At 49.7% G+C, this 18,516-nt stretch overlaps 1 protein-coding gene across 2 annotated transcripts in view; it reads left to right on the forward strand.

Annotated features, from left to right (window-relative positions):
- The first annotated feature begins 1,592 nt into the window (after nucleotides 1-1,592).
- Nucleotides 1,593-18,516, forward strand: part of DBNDD1 (dysbindin domain containing 1) — a 20,583-nt gene continuing 3,659 nt past the window's right edge. Inside the window, exons 1-4 of one of the 2 annotated variants that reach the window (XM_027847600.1) lie at nucleotides 1,593-1,661; nucleotides 15,540-15,689; nucleotides 16,584-16,724; nucleotides 17,344-17,384. In XM_027847600.1, coding sequence (XP_027703401.1) covers nucleotides 1,631-1,661; nucleotides 15,540-15,689; nucleotides 16,584-16,724; nucleotides 17,344-17,384 — 363 coding nt within the window. In that variant the 5' untranslated portion in view covers nucleotides 1,593-1,630. The remainder of the gene's footprint in view (nucleotides 1,662-15,539; nucleotides 15,690-16,583; nucleotides 16,725-17,343; nucleotides 17,385-18,516) is intronic. The other variant, XM_027847601.1, reaches the window with a different exon arrangement.

Genomic DNA, 18,516 nt, shown 5'->3' on the forward strand with positions numbered 1-18,516 from the left:
ACTTCCCAGGTAGGGCAAGCATTATTATTCCATTTATAGATCAGAAAACTGAGGCTCGGAGAGGGTCTTCTGACCAGAGTGACTGGACTAGGGCACAGTTGTGATCAAACTAAAACCAAGTTCTCCGACACTGAATCTTATACCAGCACCGTGTGTGGCACATGGTAAGTACTTGATAGATTCTATCTATCTATTCTTCTATCTATCTATCCATCCACCCATCTATCTCTATTCATCTATCTCTAGCATCTGTCTGTCCATCTGTCTGTCTCTCTCATTCCATTCCACTTTGCATTGTACATAATCACCAAAAAGAAAACATAATATCCTTTCTTGTTCCCATTTTAATCCAAGGCGTGAGAGAATCTCTCAGTCTTTCCAGTGGGTGTTATGAAGCATGCTACAACTGGGTGACTGGCACCAGAGGTAGCAGAGCCAGAGCCCATAGTTCTGGGCTCTAAGTAGGTGCTGGCGCAGGGAGGGAGGCAGCACTCCTAACAGATCTTGTGCTCCCATCTCCTGCTCCAATTCTGCCTGGCCCTTGCCCTCTGCCTCCTCATCCTTCTTTTCTCTCAGCAACCTCTGCCAGTGCAGCCTGAGGCATGGGCCCAAACAGATCATCGGGACAGCAGTACTCTTCCACTTGTCCTCCACGATCTGCTGCCACCCAAGAGTTGTCTGGACCGTCCAAGCTGGCCACAGAACTGCATTCTATATACAAAAATAAAGAAACTACGGTGAAAGGGGATAGGGAGGAGAGGAGACAAGGATTATAAGGGGAAGCCAGAAGGGAATGAACCCAGCTAGGAGTTGGGAGCTGTGAAAGTGGCCCTGGGAAAACTACAAAGGTAGGTGGGGGCTGCAGAATGGATGAGAAGCACCCCACAGTCTTAGGGTCCGAGGGGCCCGCTGCAGAGAGCCAGCCTGCCTGTGCGGCTTGGGCACACATCAGCTCTATAGCCTGCTTGGTCTCTTTAGGGCTCGCCTGCGTAGAGGAGGGCAACGGGGCCAGGGCAACGGGGCCAGCGCTCCGGGCCTCTCCATATCCAGCCGCCACCTGTCTCCAGGGGCCGAGCGCGCTCTCTCTCGCCTCCCTCGGGGGAACGGGTTACACTCGTCCTAGCAACAAGGCGTGGGGCCCCGGCACTCGTCTGCGATCCCCTCCGCCCTCCCCCCGGGCAGCCTGCCCGCGTGGCTTTCTCCCGCGCGCACCCAGACACGCGCCCGCGCGCGCGCACCCAGACCCACACACGCACACCCCCGTCCCTCTCTCACTTTCTCTCCCTCCCGGCGCCTCTCCTCTCCTCTCCTCCCTCTCTTCTGCTCTCCGCAGTGTCTCTCTCCCTCGCTCTGGCTCCCTCTGCCCACACCCCGCCTAGCTCATTTGCAATGCGATGCTTACTTTGCCGCGGAGGAGCCGGCGAGTGATCTGCCCGCCGCGCACCGTCTCCCTTGGCACGGCGATGTGCGCTCCTGCTGCTGGCGCAGTCGCTGCCTGCTGCAGGGACGCGGAGGCTGGGGCCGGCCGCTCGAGGGAGGAGGCTGAAGCCGCCGCCGCCGCCGCCCTGCCCTCCTCCTGCCGCTGAGTTAGAGCCGAGGGGCGGAACCGAGACCCACACCGGCCGGCCGAATGGAGGCTCAAGACGGGGCCGGCATTCTAGGTGAGTGCGCCGGGCTCCTGCACTCTTTGCCGCGGATGCCTGCTTGGGTGCCGCCGCGGAGCAGCGGCCCTGATGCTCTGAAGGGAAACGGCTCCGGCTCGGGGTTCCCTGCCTGAGGTATCACCCGCAGCTTCCAAAAGTTCTGCCTTTGCGAGGCAACTCGTACGGAACCAGCGGCTGTGCTGCAGGGATCCCAAAGCCGGAAGTTCGGTGGGGCCGGAGCAAGGTGGCCAGCCCCTCATCCCTCCCCGATGGTCCGAGGAAGGGGTTTCTTACCCCCCCACTGATTTTCTCCAGGCAGTCGATTGCCCTTCCTCTGCATTCATTCATTCCCACGCAGGGGAGCAGAGGCTTGTGACCCACCCATCCTTCAGACGAGTCAGAACCGGGTCTCCCATACCAGGTAGCTTGAGTTTTCCAGCCCTTGGTGGGTGGGGGGAGATGTATCTGGGAAAAGTGGTCAGAGGCGAGTAGGCTGGCCACCCTACCCAGTTTCCAAGGACAATGCCATTTGCCTCTAAGTATGTCTGCCCCGAGCTTCCTTGTCATGCCGTCACTGAATCATACCCCAAAGACCCCTAGTTGTGAAATTAACCTGTCTCTAACTATGGCAGCCCAGCTGGACCTCAGGACATGAGACAGTGATGGTGCTTTCCAGACAGTCACTTTGGACTAGGGAATCTGAGGCCCTGATCAGTCCTGCTGTTTCTGTAACTTCCAGGGACTCTGCCAACCTCTTGCCGTGAGGGGGCAAAACCTAGGCAGAATTTCAGGGCTAAATGCAGGGCAGAGCAGTGATCTTGATACCCCAGGCCTACCTGGTACCCAGTGCCTGTAGTCTGTGTAGTTGGGGACCTTTTCCCCATCTCTGGGGTGTTCTTTATGGAATCCATAAGCTAAAGCAAATCTTTGATGGCTGTCTGGTGCTCAGTATGGGGAAGGCTGGGCAGGTGAGAGCTTGGCTGGGCTGGACGAGAGACCCTTACAAGAAAGACCACTTCGATGTCAGGGACCTTCAAGGTCTGCTGGGCAAAGCTGCCAAAATTGACAGGCTCCCTTCCCTGCTCTGCTGTTTTATTTTCAACCTGACAGAGCAGAGCAAGAAGCCCTGGGGAAGAGGAGAGGGTGAGGGAAATGAAGCCAGCTCTGGAGCACATTAGCTGCTTAGAAACCATATTGACAGGCTGGCAAGAGACTCAGAAGCTGAGGGGAGAGGCCCTGGTTGGACCTACAATACCAGGAGCCTGCATGCATTTGGGCTTTCGAAACATGTGGGGAAACTTGTAGGATCAAGCACGTCTCAAGGGTGAATGCTGCTTTCCTAGGGGAGCTGCATGTGCACAGGGTGGGGCTCAGGGGCCTGAAGTCCCAGGAAAAAAGCCCTGCAGCTCCTACAGTGAGGCCAAAGGAGAATAGCCTGACCACTCTCACCCATCTGGCCTTCTGAGAAGAGAAGTCAGGGTGTCACAGAAGAATGCTCCTCACACAAAAGCTTAACCCATCTTCCTTCCCAAACTTAGCATTTATCAACTATTTCAGACCCCGGTAGCTTAACGGCATCCATGTGCCCTTCCCCCACCCCCAACCTAACTTTGGCTGCTCTTGTAATATTAGGCAGTCCACTGGCATGTTCTGAAGTGGGTGGGTGGAAGGATGGAAGCTTCTGTGACTTCAAATGAGCCCTCTAATTTAGGTAGGTCTAGGAACCCTTAGCCTCAGTTCCGTAGAGTGTTTAGTCTTTCACTTTGAGAAGCTTGGATTCAGGTCTGGATGGCTCCACAGGTAAAAGGTGAAGCACTATCTTTGGGAAGATGCTGGCCCTCCCCAGATAGCTGGAGGTGATGGAGAGAGGCTATGATTAGAAATCCTTTTCACCTTCTCGGTGGCCCTGGGTGTGCCTGTGCCTGGAATATCACTGAAAAGTAGCTTTCTGTAGAGCCCAAGGGGGGGAGGAGTGGGAGAGAGATGGTTACTGGAGTGTGGCCATGAGTCAAAATTCCCAGTTCCCCTTACGCCTTTCTCTAATGCTTCAAGTCCATGCTTCATCATAACAACAGCTAGCATTTATACAGCACTCTAAGGCTTATAAAGCACTTCACTTATGTTATCTCATTTGATCCTCACAACAACCCTGTGAATTAGGTGCCGTTATCATCCCCCTTTTTTACAGATGAGGAAACTGAGGCTGAGGTGTAGTGACTCAGCCAGGGTCACACAGTTAGCATCCGAGGCAGTTCTCTCAAGTCCAACCCTATCCTCTGCACCACTTGAACCCCAAAGATGACTGCCAGGATCACGTTGCCAGGAAGAGGCCATTTAGACTGGAGAGCAGTAGTCAAAGAAAGAGCAAGGCCAGTCTTAAAAGGCTCTTCATCACCCCCCACTCGCTCATGGCTCCAGATTACTACCAGGGCAAAGGTTGGGTTTGAGACTGTTGGCACCTTTCCAAGTGATGGCAAGAAGGACTTTTCAGCAGCCAGCTGGACACCCTATGGTCTAATTACAGTTGACCCCCCATACGTCAAACCAACAAGGGATTTGATAAATGCCTACTGTTCTCTAGGCATTGTAGGGGTTACAAGGAGGTAGAAGGCATGGCCTCTGCCTCAACAAAGCCTAGCTGGGCGGCAAAGAAAGTGATCTCTCCTTCCTCAAGTTTCTTTAGCGCATTTTGTCTGGATCTCTCCTTTGCCCTTATCACATTCTGCCCTGTCTACTAATTTGTGAACCCATCATAACCTCTCCATTACACTATAAACTCCCTGAAGGCAGGACTGGGTCATTCCCTGCCCCCCCCATCTTTGTATTTCCAGTGCCTAGCACAGCACCTTCCATGTAGTAGATGCTTTATAAATGTTTGTGAACACATGAAAAAAAAAAAACTAGAAAATGGAAGCAGCAGAGACTTAAGCTCTAGATTTTGTGCTATGGGTGCTTTAAGAATTCAGAAGGGTCATCGTGTCTTGGAGTAGTCAAGGAGAGCTTTGCACATAGAGGGAACTGTCACTAATTTCTTAAAGGAAGGGTCAAAGTTGGGAAGGTGGAGAGGACAAGGGGGCACATTTCAGATGAGAACATCAGCAAAAGTGGAGAGGTGGGAAGGGTGCCATCTTTAAAGTGGAGGGCAGGGAAAGGTAAGGGAATTAAGGAAAAGTCAATCAACCAACAGGCATCATGGTGAAATAGAAAGTCACTGGATCAGCAATCAGAAGGCCTGGGTTGGAATCTATCCTGGGCAAGTCACCCCACTTTTCTAGGCCTCAGTTTCCTCATCTGTACTAGGACCAGATGATCTTTAAGGTCCCTTCTATTGAAGTGCCTTACTCCTAATAAGAACTCAATCAATGTTCATTGGCTGTTGCCTAAATACCATGAACCTGTGAAGCAGGTATGGAGCCTCAGTTCTGTGCCCATACTTGGTACTGACCTTGGTACTATAGGCTACTGTTTTTGCTCTCAGGGAGCTTTTAGTCTAATTGGAAAGACAAGAAGAAATGAATGAACAGATGAAATGAGAATCAGCATAAGGGCAGCAAGAGTTGAGAGGCTGAAGGTGTTAGTGAGGGTGCCTGTTAGCCTGAATGTAGGAGAGGGAGTCAGAGCCCTTGGCCTTGGCTCTCCTTCTGTCTGTAATGCTGTTCACCTAGCAGCTCAGAAAGTCCTTCTTCCGTCTTCACCTCTAATGGTCCTTTCCTCACCACCCCCTAGGAAACGAGTCTGAAGTTCACTCTCATGACCATCTCCCTCTTAGCAAACCTGTGATGTTCCTAAATGGCCAACCCAGCTGGCCCCTGGCCCCCTCCACCCCAGCACAAAGGACACAGAAAATAGGTCAGCATCACGGGCACAAATGTAACTAATACGTTCCTATCAGAAATCAATCCTCTGGTGAAATCCATCTGCTACCCATCCTCCTGCCCAGAGGTTGAGGACAGTTGGGGATGGAAAGCATTTTTGTCAACACAGAGCCCAACGTTCAGGTATGCCCAGTGTGGCATTCTGGTCCATGAAACACAACTCTTCCTTCTTCTATTTGCATAGACCGGAGGGTGGGTGATTGTGCTGGATTTAGAAGGGTAGCTGCTTGCTTCTTCCTACGTAGGAGATGGGCCTCTGACTTAAATGTCTCCGGAATCAGCAAAATGGTTGAGCAACCAGGTTGACAACTCTACTCATTTAGTGCTGTCCTTGAACTTGGTTAATTTCACTCCCCGCTCCAGGAAAAAAGCTAAATTTTGCTATGGGCTAGACGTGCCTGGGGCAGGACTCAGAAAAGTCTTTGCATACTTTGCTCATACACTTGCCTCTTTACAGCCAGCCGGCCATGGACTACAGGAATAAGGTTTTGTGGCTGAAAAATATTGCTTGGGAATGGTTTCTTGGTGACAGCACAGAACATCCAGGCAGGGCAGGAGGAAGTCTTATGACCTTATTTCTGCCAAAGGACGAAGAGAATGGTGATTGGGCAACTTGGGGATCAGGGCCCTTTCCAGGGATGCTATGACATTGACCGAAACTATTTTGGCTCTCCCCAACATTGGAAAGAGTGATGAATCTGAATTCAGAGTTTCTGGTTTCAAGTCCTGACTCTACCACCTGATACCTGTGTGACCCTGGGAAAATCCTTTTACTTCTCTGGGCCTCAGTTTCTTCTTCAGTAAGATGAGGGACTTGGGTTAGATGACCTCTGAATTCTTTGCCGCTCTAAACTTATGATCGCCAATATGACCCTACCACTAATGCAAGACCCTGTTTGATATTGAAAGATCTTTCTTTTGCCAAAAGCTTCACATCTAAGACAGAGCATTTGTGTGTCTGGTCCTCCAGAAAGCCAACTCCTGGGTCCTGGAGCTGGAGGGTGGTGGGGGAGCTCAGATTAATGAGGCAGGGAAGCCTCAGGGAAAGCTATTCAATTCAAAGAAACCTCAGACTTGTCAGACAGGAAGAGTTTTGTTTCCCTGCTTATCTAGCTGGGTTTCCCAGCCCAGTCCTGGCAAAAGGGAGGAGGAACTTTCACCATGGTTGACCCTGAATCCCTGATAACCAATCAACTCTCTCGGTTCAGCCTATGAGACAAAGTGCCCCTATTAGTCTGTAAGACTGGGACCTTGTCTTTTCTGAACTTTGTATCTCTCCCAGTCCCTGGTGAAGTGCTGAGCACACAGTAGCCACTAATTATAGTTTATTGTGTTAGTGTATTCTACATTCCTGTGCCAGGGAAGAGGGGGCTTTTGGAATGAGCCTCCAGTTTGAAGTGGGAAGGAGGCCTGGTCAACCTGGGGCTTCCTTCCCCAACACTTCCGTTTCCCAGCTCCCTCCCCCACTGGAACTTGGTGCTTATTATCGCATTAGGGCCGATTTCCCAGTGGCTCAGGCACCATTTCTGCTTTTGTTCCACTACCCTGAATTCCTTCCTCCCTTTTGCTATCCCGTCCTGGTGTCACCTCCCAGCTCCCATCTTCTCCGAATCACTTTCTCCAGATGTCCCTCCCTGCATGGTTAACTTCCCTTCTATCCCATTAACTGGGGAGGGTGGGCGAAAACAAGACCCAACCCTGAGAAGCCAGCTCTTCTCTCAAAGGGTTTGTGTCTGCTGCTCTCAAAGTGCCGGTGGTGAGGCTGAGTGGGGTGTTAATGAGGAGTTGGGCTGGGCGGGGGGAGCCTTGGTTCCAGCCTTACTGATGGTGTGTAGAGCTCCAGAGAGGCAGCCAAAGGGGCTGCAAATAACCAGGGGGGTGCAAGAAAGAGCTTCCTGTTCAGCGTCTCCCTACTCCACTGTAGCCCAGATAGAAAGCCTTCTCTCTCCATTCACCACAAAAAGGTGAGACCTCTCATGTCATGCCAACCTCGTCTAAAATGGAGAAGATGTCTTCTGTGCTGATAGGGAAGATAGTCTGTGAAGTCCCACAGTGGACAGGATGTGTCAGCTTCCTTCATCTCTTACCTTCGAGAGGCTGCTCTGGTCCTGACCAAGTGTGTAGCCCTAGGGAATCATGCCTGGCTTGACTTCTAGAGGACTCTGGATGAGTAAATTCTCTCTCTCTCTCTCTCTCTCTCTCTCTCTCTCTCTCTCTCTCTCTCTCTCTCCCTCCCTCCCTCCCCTTCATATCTCTCTTTGTCTGTCTCTGTCTCTGTGTGTCTCTCTCCCTCTCCCTCATCTATCTCTCTCTGTCTCTGTCTCTCCTTCCCTCACTCTCTCTCTCTCTCTCTCTCTCTCTCTCTCTCTCTCTCTCTCTCACTCTCTCTTTCTCTCTCTCCCTCCTTCCTCCTCTCTCTCCCTCTCCCTCCCATTTATGAGTATTTTCTTATGTTGGAGTGTTTGAAGAATCCCCAGGACACTAGCCACTTATGTTATGGCAAACACAGTGTCTGAATAGTATCAGATAATAATATTATAATATGTCTGTAGTGTTTTAGGGTCTGGGATCACAGATCGAGAGCTGGGAGGGAACTCCCAGAGAGGGTTCGACCCTCTCATTTTACAGATTAGAATCCTGAGTCCCAGGGAGGTTAAGGCACTTGCTTAAGGTCACACAGATGGTGAGCATCCTTGGTGATATTTGAACCCAGAACCTGTGATCCTCCTCAGGTTTGAGTTCTTTTATTCTACAGTCAATGCTTCTTTCTCTGTCCCATGACCACTTTCTTCCTAAGAGGCAGGTAGCGTAAGGATTACTCTCTTGATTTCATAGAGGAGGAGAAAGGAAAACTCACTGAATTAAGTGACTTGCCTACCGTTACCCAGCTGGAGTCAGAGCTGGGATTTGAACCCAGGCAACCTGACTCTGAGTCGAGCACATTGCATGGACGCTTTCTAAGAAAGGAACAGTGCTGTATAGGCCAGGATCCCTTGTAATCAGGGCCTTGAACAAGTCCAGGCTCAGAGTCAGTTTCACGCCCTCTGGCCCCCTGCCCCAATCCTTGGGCAATGCTGTGCTTTGAAAAATATGTCTCTGTTTGTGGTTTGAGGCATGGAGTCTGTGAGAGCTGTCATGGGCAAGGGGAAAGGGGAGAAAGAAAGAACCTTCATGTTAGCTGGCTGACTCTGACCTTCAGGAAGCTGCCTGCCACAAGGAAAAAATTGTTAGGGACAAGGACATTAGACTCTTAGATACTTGCGCCAGGAAAATTAATTTATGTTTGGTTTTTTTAGGGGGGGAGGCGAAGTATATTCTGCTGTATTTTCTCTCTCATTCCTTGAGGGCAGGGATTATTTAGCACAGTTTATGTGTCCCTTCCCTGTCACAGAGCTCATCACATGGAAAGGGCTTCCTTCCGTAAATTCATTTGGTAAGCACGTTAAGTGCCCATTCTGCACCAGCTCTTTTGCATGGGAAGACAGACAAAAACAAAACAGCCCCTGTCCTCAAAGAGCTTATATTCTACAGGGAAGGAAAGGAAGGGAAGGGGGAAGATGACGTGTACATATAGAAGTCAATGCAAAATATAGACAAAGCAATTGGCGGTCACTGCTGGGAAGAAAGGGGAGAACTGCCCGAGAATGCAGGATCAGGAAAGGCAAGAGGTGGGAATGAGGAAAGAGAGTATTCCAGGCATGGGGGACAGCCTGGACAAAGTCGTGGAGATAGGGCTTCTGTGTAGGACGAAACGCTATGTATATCAGTTTGGTTGGAACAAAGAGTGTGTGAAGGCAAGTTATGTGAAATGAGTTCAGAAACTTAGGCTAGAGCCAGATTTTGAAGAGTTTTCAATGCCAAACAAGAGTCTGTATTTGATTCTAGAGGAAATAGAGAGTCATTGACGCTTTCCGAGTGAGTGGATGTACTTGGTCAGACTTGTGCATTAGGAATAACAGTTTGGCAGCTACTGGAAAGGATGGATTGGAGAGGGGAGGGACTGAAAGTGGGGTGACCACTTACAAGGCTATTGCAGTAGGTTAGTAAGAGTTCATGAGGGCTTGAACTAGGTGGTGGTCCAAGGGGTGGGAAAAAAGGGAACAGATGAGAGCGGTATGGTAGAGGCAGAATCAATGAGACTTAACAACTGATTGGATATGTGGAGTGAATGAGAGTGAGGTGTTGAGGGTGATACTGAGATTGTGACCTTTTGTGTCTGGAAGGATGGTGGTGCCCTTGACTGAAAGAGGAAAGAGAGGAAGAAAGGTGAGACAGGGGGAAATGTCAAGTCCTGTTTTAGACACCCGGAGTTTGAGATGCCTATGGGACCTCCAGTTTGAAATGTTTAATAGGCAGTTGGTGATGTGGGATTGAATATATGGACCTAGGGGTCAATGGCAGGATTATGATAATTGAATCCATGGGAGTTGAATTCTTCAAGAGAGAGAGAAAAGAAGAGTCAGCAAAAACCTTGAGGGATACCCACAGTTTAGGGGTGGGACATGACCAAATGTCCAGCAAAGGAGACTGAAAAGGAGTGGCCAGGTTGGGGTGGGAGAGAGAGACAGAAATGGACAGACAGACAGACAGACAGGCAGAGAAACAAATAGAGACAGACAGAGAGGAGAGAGAAGAGAGGGAGGAGATAGAGGGAGAGGGAGAGAGAAAGGAAGGAGAAGAGAAAGTAAGAGAAGGAAGGGAGAGAGACAGAGACAGAGAGACAGAGATGAACAGACAGAGAGGAGAGGGGAGAGAAGAAGGAGATAGAGGGAGAGGGAGAGAAAAAGAAAGGAGAAGAGAAAGTAAGAGAAGGAAGGTGGAGAGAGGAAAAAAAGAGAGGGGGAGAGAGGGGGGGGGAGAGAGAGGGCGGGAGGGGGAGAGAGAGAGAGAGAGAGAGAGAGAGAGAGAGAGAGAGAGAGAGAGAGAGAGCAGTGTCAGGAAAACCCAAGAAATGAGATCAATGTGTCCAGTGGTAAAGGGAAGTCAAGAAGGATGAAGATGGAGAAAAAGCCATTAGATATTAGATTGAGCAATCTAGAGTTCACTGGTAATCTTGGAGTGAGCAGTTTCCATTGAGTGAATTGAACAATAGGTTTTAGTCAGAAGAGGAAACAGGGTAGTTACCTCAGGCTTCAAAGCTCCCTGTTCCGCTACAAATTGCACTGTATTGATTCCTGGGGGGGGTACCCTTTTTTCTGTTGGCCTAGGGCTCCCACCTATTCTGAATGTGCCTCTGGGTCTACTGAATAGTGATTTTTGGTCAGCCAATCAAACAGTCAACCAACCAATCAGTCAACAAACATTTATTAAGCTTTTACCATGTCCCTGTCAATGTGCTAGGTGCTGGAGAAACAAACTGAAAAGGAAGACCCTAAGTTCCAGTAATGACAATGTTAAGGGAGGCATTATGGTGTAACACTGACTGTAAAGTCAAAGGATCCGTGTCGATATCCTGTCTCTGATGTTTACTGCCTGTACGACCTTGAGCCACACACTTTCCTCCCTGGGCCTCAGTTTCCTCATCTGTAAAATGAAGGATTTGTACTAGATGATTCCTCCAGCTCCAGATGGATGAGCCTATTAACCTATGGGGAGGGCACCCTAATAGATGAAGGAGGACAAACCACTCCTCTCAAGCTGTGTTCTCATCCTGGCTTACCCCAGGATCAAACCTAAAACAGCCTCTCCCTGCCCTTCACACTGGAAGGTGTCCCTGCCTGGCTGGTTGCCTGTGCAGCCTGTTTAGGGGTAACTCTACACTGTCGAGCTTTCTGCAGCCCATAGTCTAAAATACCCAAGAGATTAGAGAGAGCCAAAGAAGAAACTGCTTCTCCTGTCTGCTGCCCCCAACCTGCATCCCAACTTCCACCTTGCTAAGGAATGGTTTCCTAGACTTAATTAAGATTAACCATGCTTTGTTGTCTCTTCCTGACCCACTTGTACCCCCCCCCACCCCTCCTCCATCCTTTTCCCTGCATCTTTTGGCTTTCTCTAGATGGGTAATTTTTGCAATAGGGCTTCATCCTGAGAGAGAGGTAGATAGCCTCCAACCATGAGAAGATGCCTCTCCCCACATCCATCCTCTCTCCTCCATTTCCCTAATTCAATAGTACCGAGATTCACACATCCACTTCGCTCAGAAGAGGCAAGAGAGCAGGGTCCTCATCCCCGTGCTCATGGCAGACGGATCCTCCATGCTGCTCATGGAGATTGGAGTTGGTATTGATTTTATTGGCTGTGCATGGCTTAGCTATGGGGCCTTGGGAGTTAGGACTGGCATTGGAAAGGTCACAGTCCAAATATGTGCCTTATTGGGCAAATGTGTGGCCTGTTGGTGGTCTATAGCCCATACTCTACCAAAGGGGATGGTTTTAAAGGACCTGGTGACCATTTAAGGATCGTGCTAAGGAAAACCAAAGAGACACTTCAGGAGACAGCTGTGTAACCCTAGCTAGCTGGTCTGGCTGCAGAGAGCCAGCCCTGGGGGTGTTCCAGGATGGTGGGGAAACTCTTCTGGGAAACACCAGATGTGCATTTGTCTCCTTCAGAACGGGTGTATTTGGCAGCTGCTTATAATGGGTCTCTGTTCACACCCAGAGTATTTAATTATTTACCAGCTTGGAGCTGCTAAAAATATTCTCCATCCCCTCCCCCCGAAGGGTGCAAGCTTTTACACACATGTACTTGCCTGTGTGTGCACGATGTCTCACACATGCTCCCATGTCTGCTCACACAATGAAAATCACCCTTCTTGCACAAGGGAACACCACAGCCTCCAAAAGCATAAATGGCCTTTGTGTCCCTGGACCTGGAACAGGCCCCCCGAAGTCTCCCCTCCATCATGGCCAGGCCCTCCTGGTGAGGAGAGTGGCCTGGTGGCTGGCGGCAGACTCCCCAGGTGGCCCAGCTGCCAAAGTTAACCTCGCTGGGATGGTAGGGTGGCCAGCATTCCTCTGTAAAACCTACTTTTACTTGATGGTGCAGCAGCTGTGGGATGGAGAGGGAAGGAGGGCTGAAATCCTTAAGGACAGCTGAGCATTCACTCCATGCTCAGGGGAGAGGAGCTTGGACTCCTTGGGATTTCTCTGAGCTATCTTGGGAAGGGTCCTGCTGGCCGGGCCACCCAGGCAAAGCTCCCTTTCAGGCTGCACTCACTTATACCTATGCCTTCTTTGTTCACACAGGGGTAGGTACAAGGATACTCAGGGAGGACGGGCTCCTACTTTGAGACAGTATTCACTTGGCTTGTGTCTTTTTTATTTATTAGATAGATCTCTATTAATACCTTTTGTTTCTACATTGTCTAGATTTCCTCCTGTATCCCTTCTCCTCCCTGGTCTCAAAGAGTCACCCCTTATAATGAGGAGAGAAAGGGAGAGAGAGAGAAAGAAAAGGAAGTAAAGAAAGAGAAAGAAAAGAAAGGAAGGAAGGAAAGAAAGAAAGGAGGGAGGGAAGAAAGGAAGGAAGAAAGAGAAAGTAAAGAAAGGAAGAAGGAAGAATGGAAGGAAGGAAGAAAGGGAAAGGAAAGAAGGAAGGGAATGGAAGGAAGGAAGGAAACTTCTAAGGTGAGGAGGCTTCTGTGGCATGGTAGAGAAAGTCTAGTGTCAGGTATGGAGCCCAGAGGGGAGCCTAGCTGAAGGACCTAGGGATGTTAAGTGGGAGGGCAGGTGCATAGGGATGGGATATGATAGCTGACTTACAGCATTAGAAGGCTGCCATAGGCTGTCACGACCTTTACTCTGCTTATGTCCAGAGGGCTGAGCTAGGGGCAGATTTTGGCTTCATGTTCGGAATCTCTTCCTAAGGATTGGAGCTGTCCAGAAAAAGGACAAGCAGCCTTGGGAGGCCAGGCAGTGCCCCTCATGGGAGGTCTTCGGGCAGAGGTGTCAGGGAGAAGACTTCTGTTTGGATACAGGTTGAATGAGGTCACCTTTGAGATCCTTCTCAATTCAGAGATTCTGTGATTGATCACAAGAGAACCGAACTCCATGCTGTGGAGACACCTGCCCCTCCCACCACGAACTGTGAAATATGCCCCACACGTTGAGGCCTGACTCTCATTCTAGGGGGAGAGGGCAAAAGTATAATCCAAATCTACCTCTTTCCTCACCTTTCCAATCAGTCCCTTAAGTATTAATGGTTAACATTTAATAAACCTCACATTCATATAATTTTTAAAAAGAATTGCAAAGCACTTTACGTACATTAATCTCATTGAATCCTCGTAATGACCCTGGGTAGGTGTGATCATAACCCCCAAGTTATGAGAGGAAATTGAGATCGAGTGACTTCCCAGGATCATACAGTGTCTGAGCAGAATTCGAACCCTGGTCCTTCCTGAATCCAAGAGCAGCCCTCTAGCCACTATGCCACACTTCCCGTCAGTATCCTCTTGTCACCTTGGAACAGGCCTTGTCATGGTTTTCCCCGAAGCAGGAGGCTGTGGTCAGTTAGGTACTTGTTCACCCCCACATCTCGTCTCCTACTCATTAATTTTCCTTCCAAACCTAACTGGGTTGTTTGCCCTGAAGCTTCAGATTGACAGACATTGCCAAGGCAACTGAAAGCAGACTGCAGAGAAATCGTTGGGGGGCGGGGGGAGGCCTGGGGCGCTGTGTTGGAGGCAGAGACTGACTTCTTGTGTATCATCATGGATTCTCAAAACCAGTCTCCAGAGAGCCCTTCTTCAGGGTGAAGTCAGCAACAGTGGTCCTCCAGGGGCATGTGAGGACTGTGTCTAGCAAGTATGGGCAGCGCCAGCCCATTGGGCTGGGTCAATGAGCATGGCCCCATTGGGAAGAGCCTCCGAGGATACAGATTCCAGAGGGCTGGGGGAGGGGGCAGCTTCTCTCTTCCCAAACCCTGGGAAGCTAGCGGCCAGATGTCCAAGCAACCTATGGAGGGGTCTTTGCCTGGATGAATTGATTAGCCAGAAGCTAAGATAGCCACTAGGTCCTTGTTACTACAGTATATTGAGAATTACCTATAACTTAAGTAGGTTATGAGTAGGTCCTTTCAGGCTTGCAAAGTGATTTAGAGATTTTACCACTTTTGACTACCCTGGCAGGTACTATTGTGCTGTTGTATGCTATGCTGTTATCTCCATTTTACACATGGGGGAACTGAGGCCGAGAGAGGTAAAGTGACTGAGGCAGGATCTGAACTCAGATACCCCTGATTCCAAGTCTGGCACCACCCTAGCTGCCTCCTATCCCCCAGGTACTCTTAACTTCTCTTTAAAGCACTATTAGAGCCTTACTCTTTCCTTGGCTCACCCAAAGCCTTTCCTGGCTAGCCCACCTTCTTCTGGCTCATATGTTTAGGGCTTGCCTAAGATCTCATGGTAATGATAAACTGGGCCCTGTTTGGCTCCTCAGGGATTGCCCCATTTTTTTAAATGAGGGGAGGAGACTGGATAAGAAGCAGCCAACTTACTTCATGAATACTGAGAAAAAGAGAAATGGAAAGAACGGCAGGGAGAGGCGGAACCATGCCATTAAAGACATTTCTTTGAAGACTTTGTGACCTCCAGAAGGAGCATCTGAAGTAGGCTTGGATTATGTACCTTGGATTATATCCGCTGGGCCTCTTAAGGCCTCTATTTGGGTGGTGCCGTGAGCACAATGCTGGATTTGGGGAGTCAGGAAGACATGAGATACTCGGACACTTCCCAGCTGGGCAAGTCACTTCCCACTCTCAGACTTGCTATCTACTTCTGTAAAATGGGGATAATAACAGCACTTACCTCACAGGTGTTGTGAGAATCAAATAACGTATGCAAAATGCTTTGTAAATCTTAAAAGTGCTATAGAAATGTTAGCTGCTATTATTGTCATTATCATTATCATTATTATTATCATTGCCATTGTAGTTACCTCTAGCCCTATTCAGAGAGGACACCAGGTGTTAGTTCTAGTTCTTCAAGACTCCCCCCCTTGGGTCTTTTTGGCTGTATGAGGATTCGGGTCTGGGGAGCTTAACGCTGGTTTGGCACTTCTCCGTCTAATGCCTTTGATTTCAGAACTGACTAAAGAAATCCAGTCGTCGCAGACAGCTTTGGTAGTGCCAGGCCATGGCACAGGGGAAGAGTCCAGCACCCCCCTGGGAGAGGAGGAGGAGGGAGGGATTCCCATCCCTGCTCCTGGGCTCCTACAGGTCACCGAGAGAAGGCGTGAGTATGGATGGTCCTTGCTTACCTGGCCAGTTCTCATAAGGCTTCCTTGGACTCAGTCTTGGGGCCTAGCACATTGTAGACTCCTGGGATGACTCCAAAGCTGATGATGTCACGGGGAGTGTTGAAAAGATGTGGGTGATGTGGCAAATTTGGCCTTGGTTTAAGAGCTAGTAGACCTAAGTTTGGTTCTTGAGGACTGACTCAGGACGAGTGGTTCTTTTGGGGCCCTTATTCAGCCTCTATGGTAAAAACTCAGCCAGGCATCCTCAGCCAAGGTCTGAGCTACCAGAAAACACTAGGGTCACCTCCGTGGAGACCCTCTTCAGCTGTCTCACTGCTGTGGTAGGGAGAGACCTCCTTGCAGACTATAATGGGGATACGTAGGCTCCCAAAGGCCCTTCAGCCTTGAAGTTAGAAAGGCTTCAAGGACAGATATAGCGACAGACTCACCATCTGTGAGCCCAGACCAACCTAGCCAAATCTGGAGAAACTTATGGCCAGCTTGGCTGCAGGATAATGAATTTTTTGGTGCCAGCAACTCCCCTAAATGATAAGGGGGGTTGGGGAGGGGACATGTGTTCTGTATCAGTGGTGGGAGGATGGATGCTGACAAAATCTTAGCTCTCTGAAGTAATAATCTTGCCCATCAAGGAGGAGGATGAGGCCTGGTGTCCTGGATTCTGACCATGGGGTTTCCCCATGATCCCATCCTGGGCTCCCTGTCAAGTTTTCAGCCTGCTCAGTCCTTGGCTGAGGAAGGACATCAGCTTGAATCTGGGCTCTTTCATGCTGTTCCCAGAGACAGAGCCTTTGCCAGGGCAGGCATCAGATTCGGGCTGGGGGTACCACGAGCTTTGCCACCTCTGTTTCCTCTCTCTTTCTCTCTCCCAGAACCTCTGAGCAGCGTCTCCTCACTGGAGGTCCATTTCGATCTCTTGGACCTTACGGAGCTGACAGATATGTCTGACCAAGAACTCGCTGAAGTCTTTGCAGACTCAGATGATGAGAATGCTGCAAATGAGTCTCCAGCAGGTAAGAGGGATAGAGTTTCAAGAAATGGGGAAGAGGTAGTGAGGGTCAGCTTCCCCCAGAAGCACAATAACCCTAGAAATTGGGGGAAGAGTGAAGGGCACTTGGCTTTGGGGAGGGAAGTGTTAGCTGGCCAAACCCCTCATCGCCCTTCCTTGGGATCATAGTTTGGTTATCGCGATGACTTGGTTTGCCCTGGGTTAAAGGCCCTTGGGGAAGCCTCACTGACTGTTCAGAGATCCAAAAGGCCTATTTTTGCAGCTGCTTCTCCTCGGGCCATTCCTAATTAATGGACCCACAATTACTAGGCTCTTTCCTCAACTTAGGAATTTGCTTTTTGACATGAAAGAGAGGGATGATATATTGAAAGGGCCACTGGGTTTGGAGTCTGAGGATCTCATTTCAAAGCCTGGTACTATCCATAGAACCATGGGCAAGACAGTGGGCCTCAGTTTCCTTACCTGTTAAATGAGGCGATCGGTCTAGATGGGCTAAATTTAAGGTCCTGAGACTTCAAGTATTAAACCTTGAATTTTACTAGCCTTCTAAAAAGGCACTTGCCTAGGAAAATAAACCAGGCTTGCTTCATGAGCAGTAAAAACAAATTTAATTCATTCTGCAGTTTCTACAGCTCTCGGGGGTACGTTGGGTCTTCTTCAGCAGGTAAAGTTCTTCCCCTCATGTGCACGGCTACCTTGTTAAGTGTCCTCTAACCTGGGATGGCCTTGTTAGAGGTAGGCAGGCTGTCTTGGCTCTGTGCTCACGTGGGTGCTGACTCTTTGCTCTTTCCTCTTCTAGCTCTAGTTTTCACCTGCCACATTAGGGTACCAGCACCAACCTCTCTCCCCGACTCACATATTTTCCAAGCTGACCCTCAACGCCAGGACTTCCCTGTGGCGCCAGCCATAGTCTCCAGCTGCCTCTGAAGCTGTTGGGCTGTGGGGGTGGGGACTGCAGAGAATCCCACAGGGAGAGCGAAAAGAGCAGCTTTTTTTTTTTTTTTCTCTCCAGAGAATTCAGTTTCCTCTAAAGCCAGCCCCTCAGCCCTGGCCTTCCTCCCTCCTACCCCTTCTCTTCCCAACCTCCTCTGAGCCCAGAATGAAATCAAGGGGCTAGTAGAGCTGGGTTCTGCTTACTCAGTCCCACCAGAGGCTTCATTAAAGGCAACAGCCCTGCCATGAATCAGTAACATTTGATGGGGGATCTCAAAAAGGGACAAACTGCTCCTCATTCTACATTTCTTGTGGTCCTTCAGGGAAATGTGTGAGCTCCACATCCATAGTGGGCTTGGGGCTGGAAGTATAGACGTGGAGAATGACCCACTCACACAGAATGTTCATCTTGGCTGGAATTTGGGTATGCCTGGGAGAGTTCTTTTTCTCCAAGGTGGGCCGTTGGCAGAGAGCAGGGGGAGTTAGGGCCCTGACATAGCTCCTCTGTCGCTCAGGGGAGGGCAACGTTTCCACTGCCCCATTCACCTACCAGACAAACCGCACATATCTCTCCTTTGATTCACACCAAGTAACATGCACACATACACACACTTCTCTGAAGGTGCATAAAAAGCTTTTAGCCAGCTGGCTGGGCTATCAGAAGCAGTTAGCAATGGGGAGGAGAGAGCTAGCCCTGGAAATCCACACAGTTCTCCCTTATCCTGCTTCTCTGGCCTTCAAGGTAGCAAATCAGCCTTTGGATTTGACACAGGTTTTGATTAATCTGGCTTGTGGATGGTGTGGCACACACTCTCTCACACACACACACACACACACACACACACACACACACACACACACAC

This window comes from Vombatus ursinus, unplaced genomic scaffold (genome assembly GCF_900497805.2).
Source record: "Vombatus ursinus unplaced genomic scaffold, bare-nosed wombat genome assembly UNPS02005286.1, whole genome shotgun sequence".
In the NCBI taxonomy this organism is placed as follows: Eukaryota; Metazoa; Chordata; class Mammalia; order Diprotodontia; family Vombatidae; genus Vombatus; species Vombatus ursinus.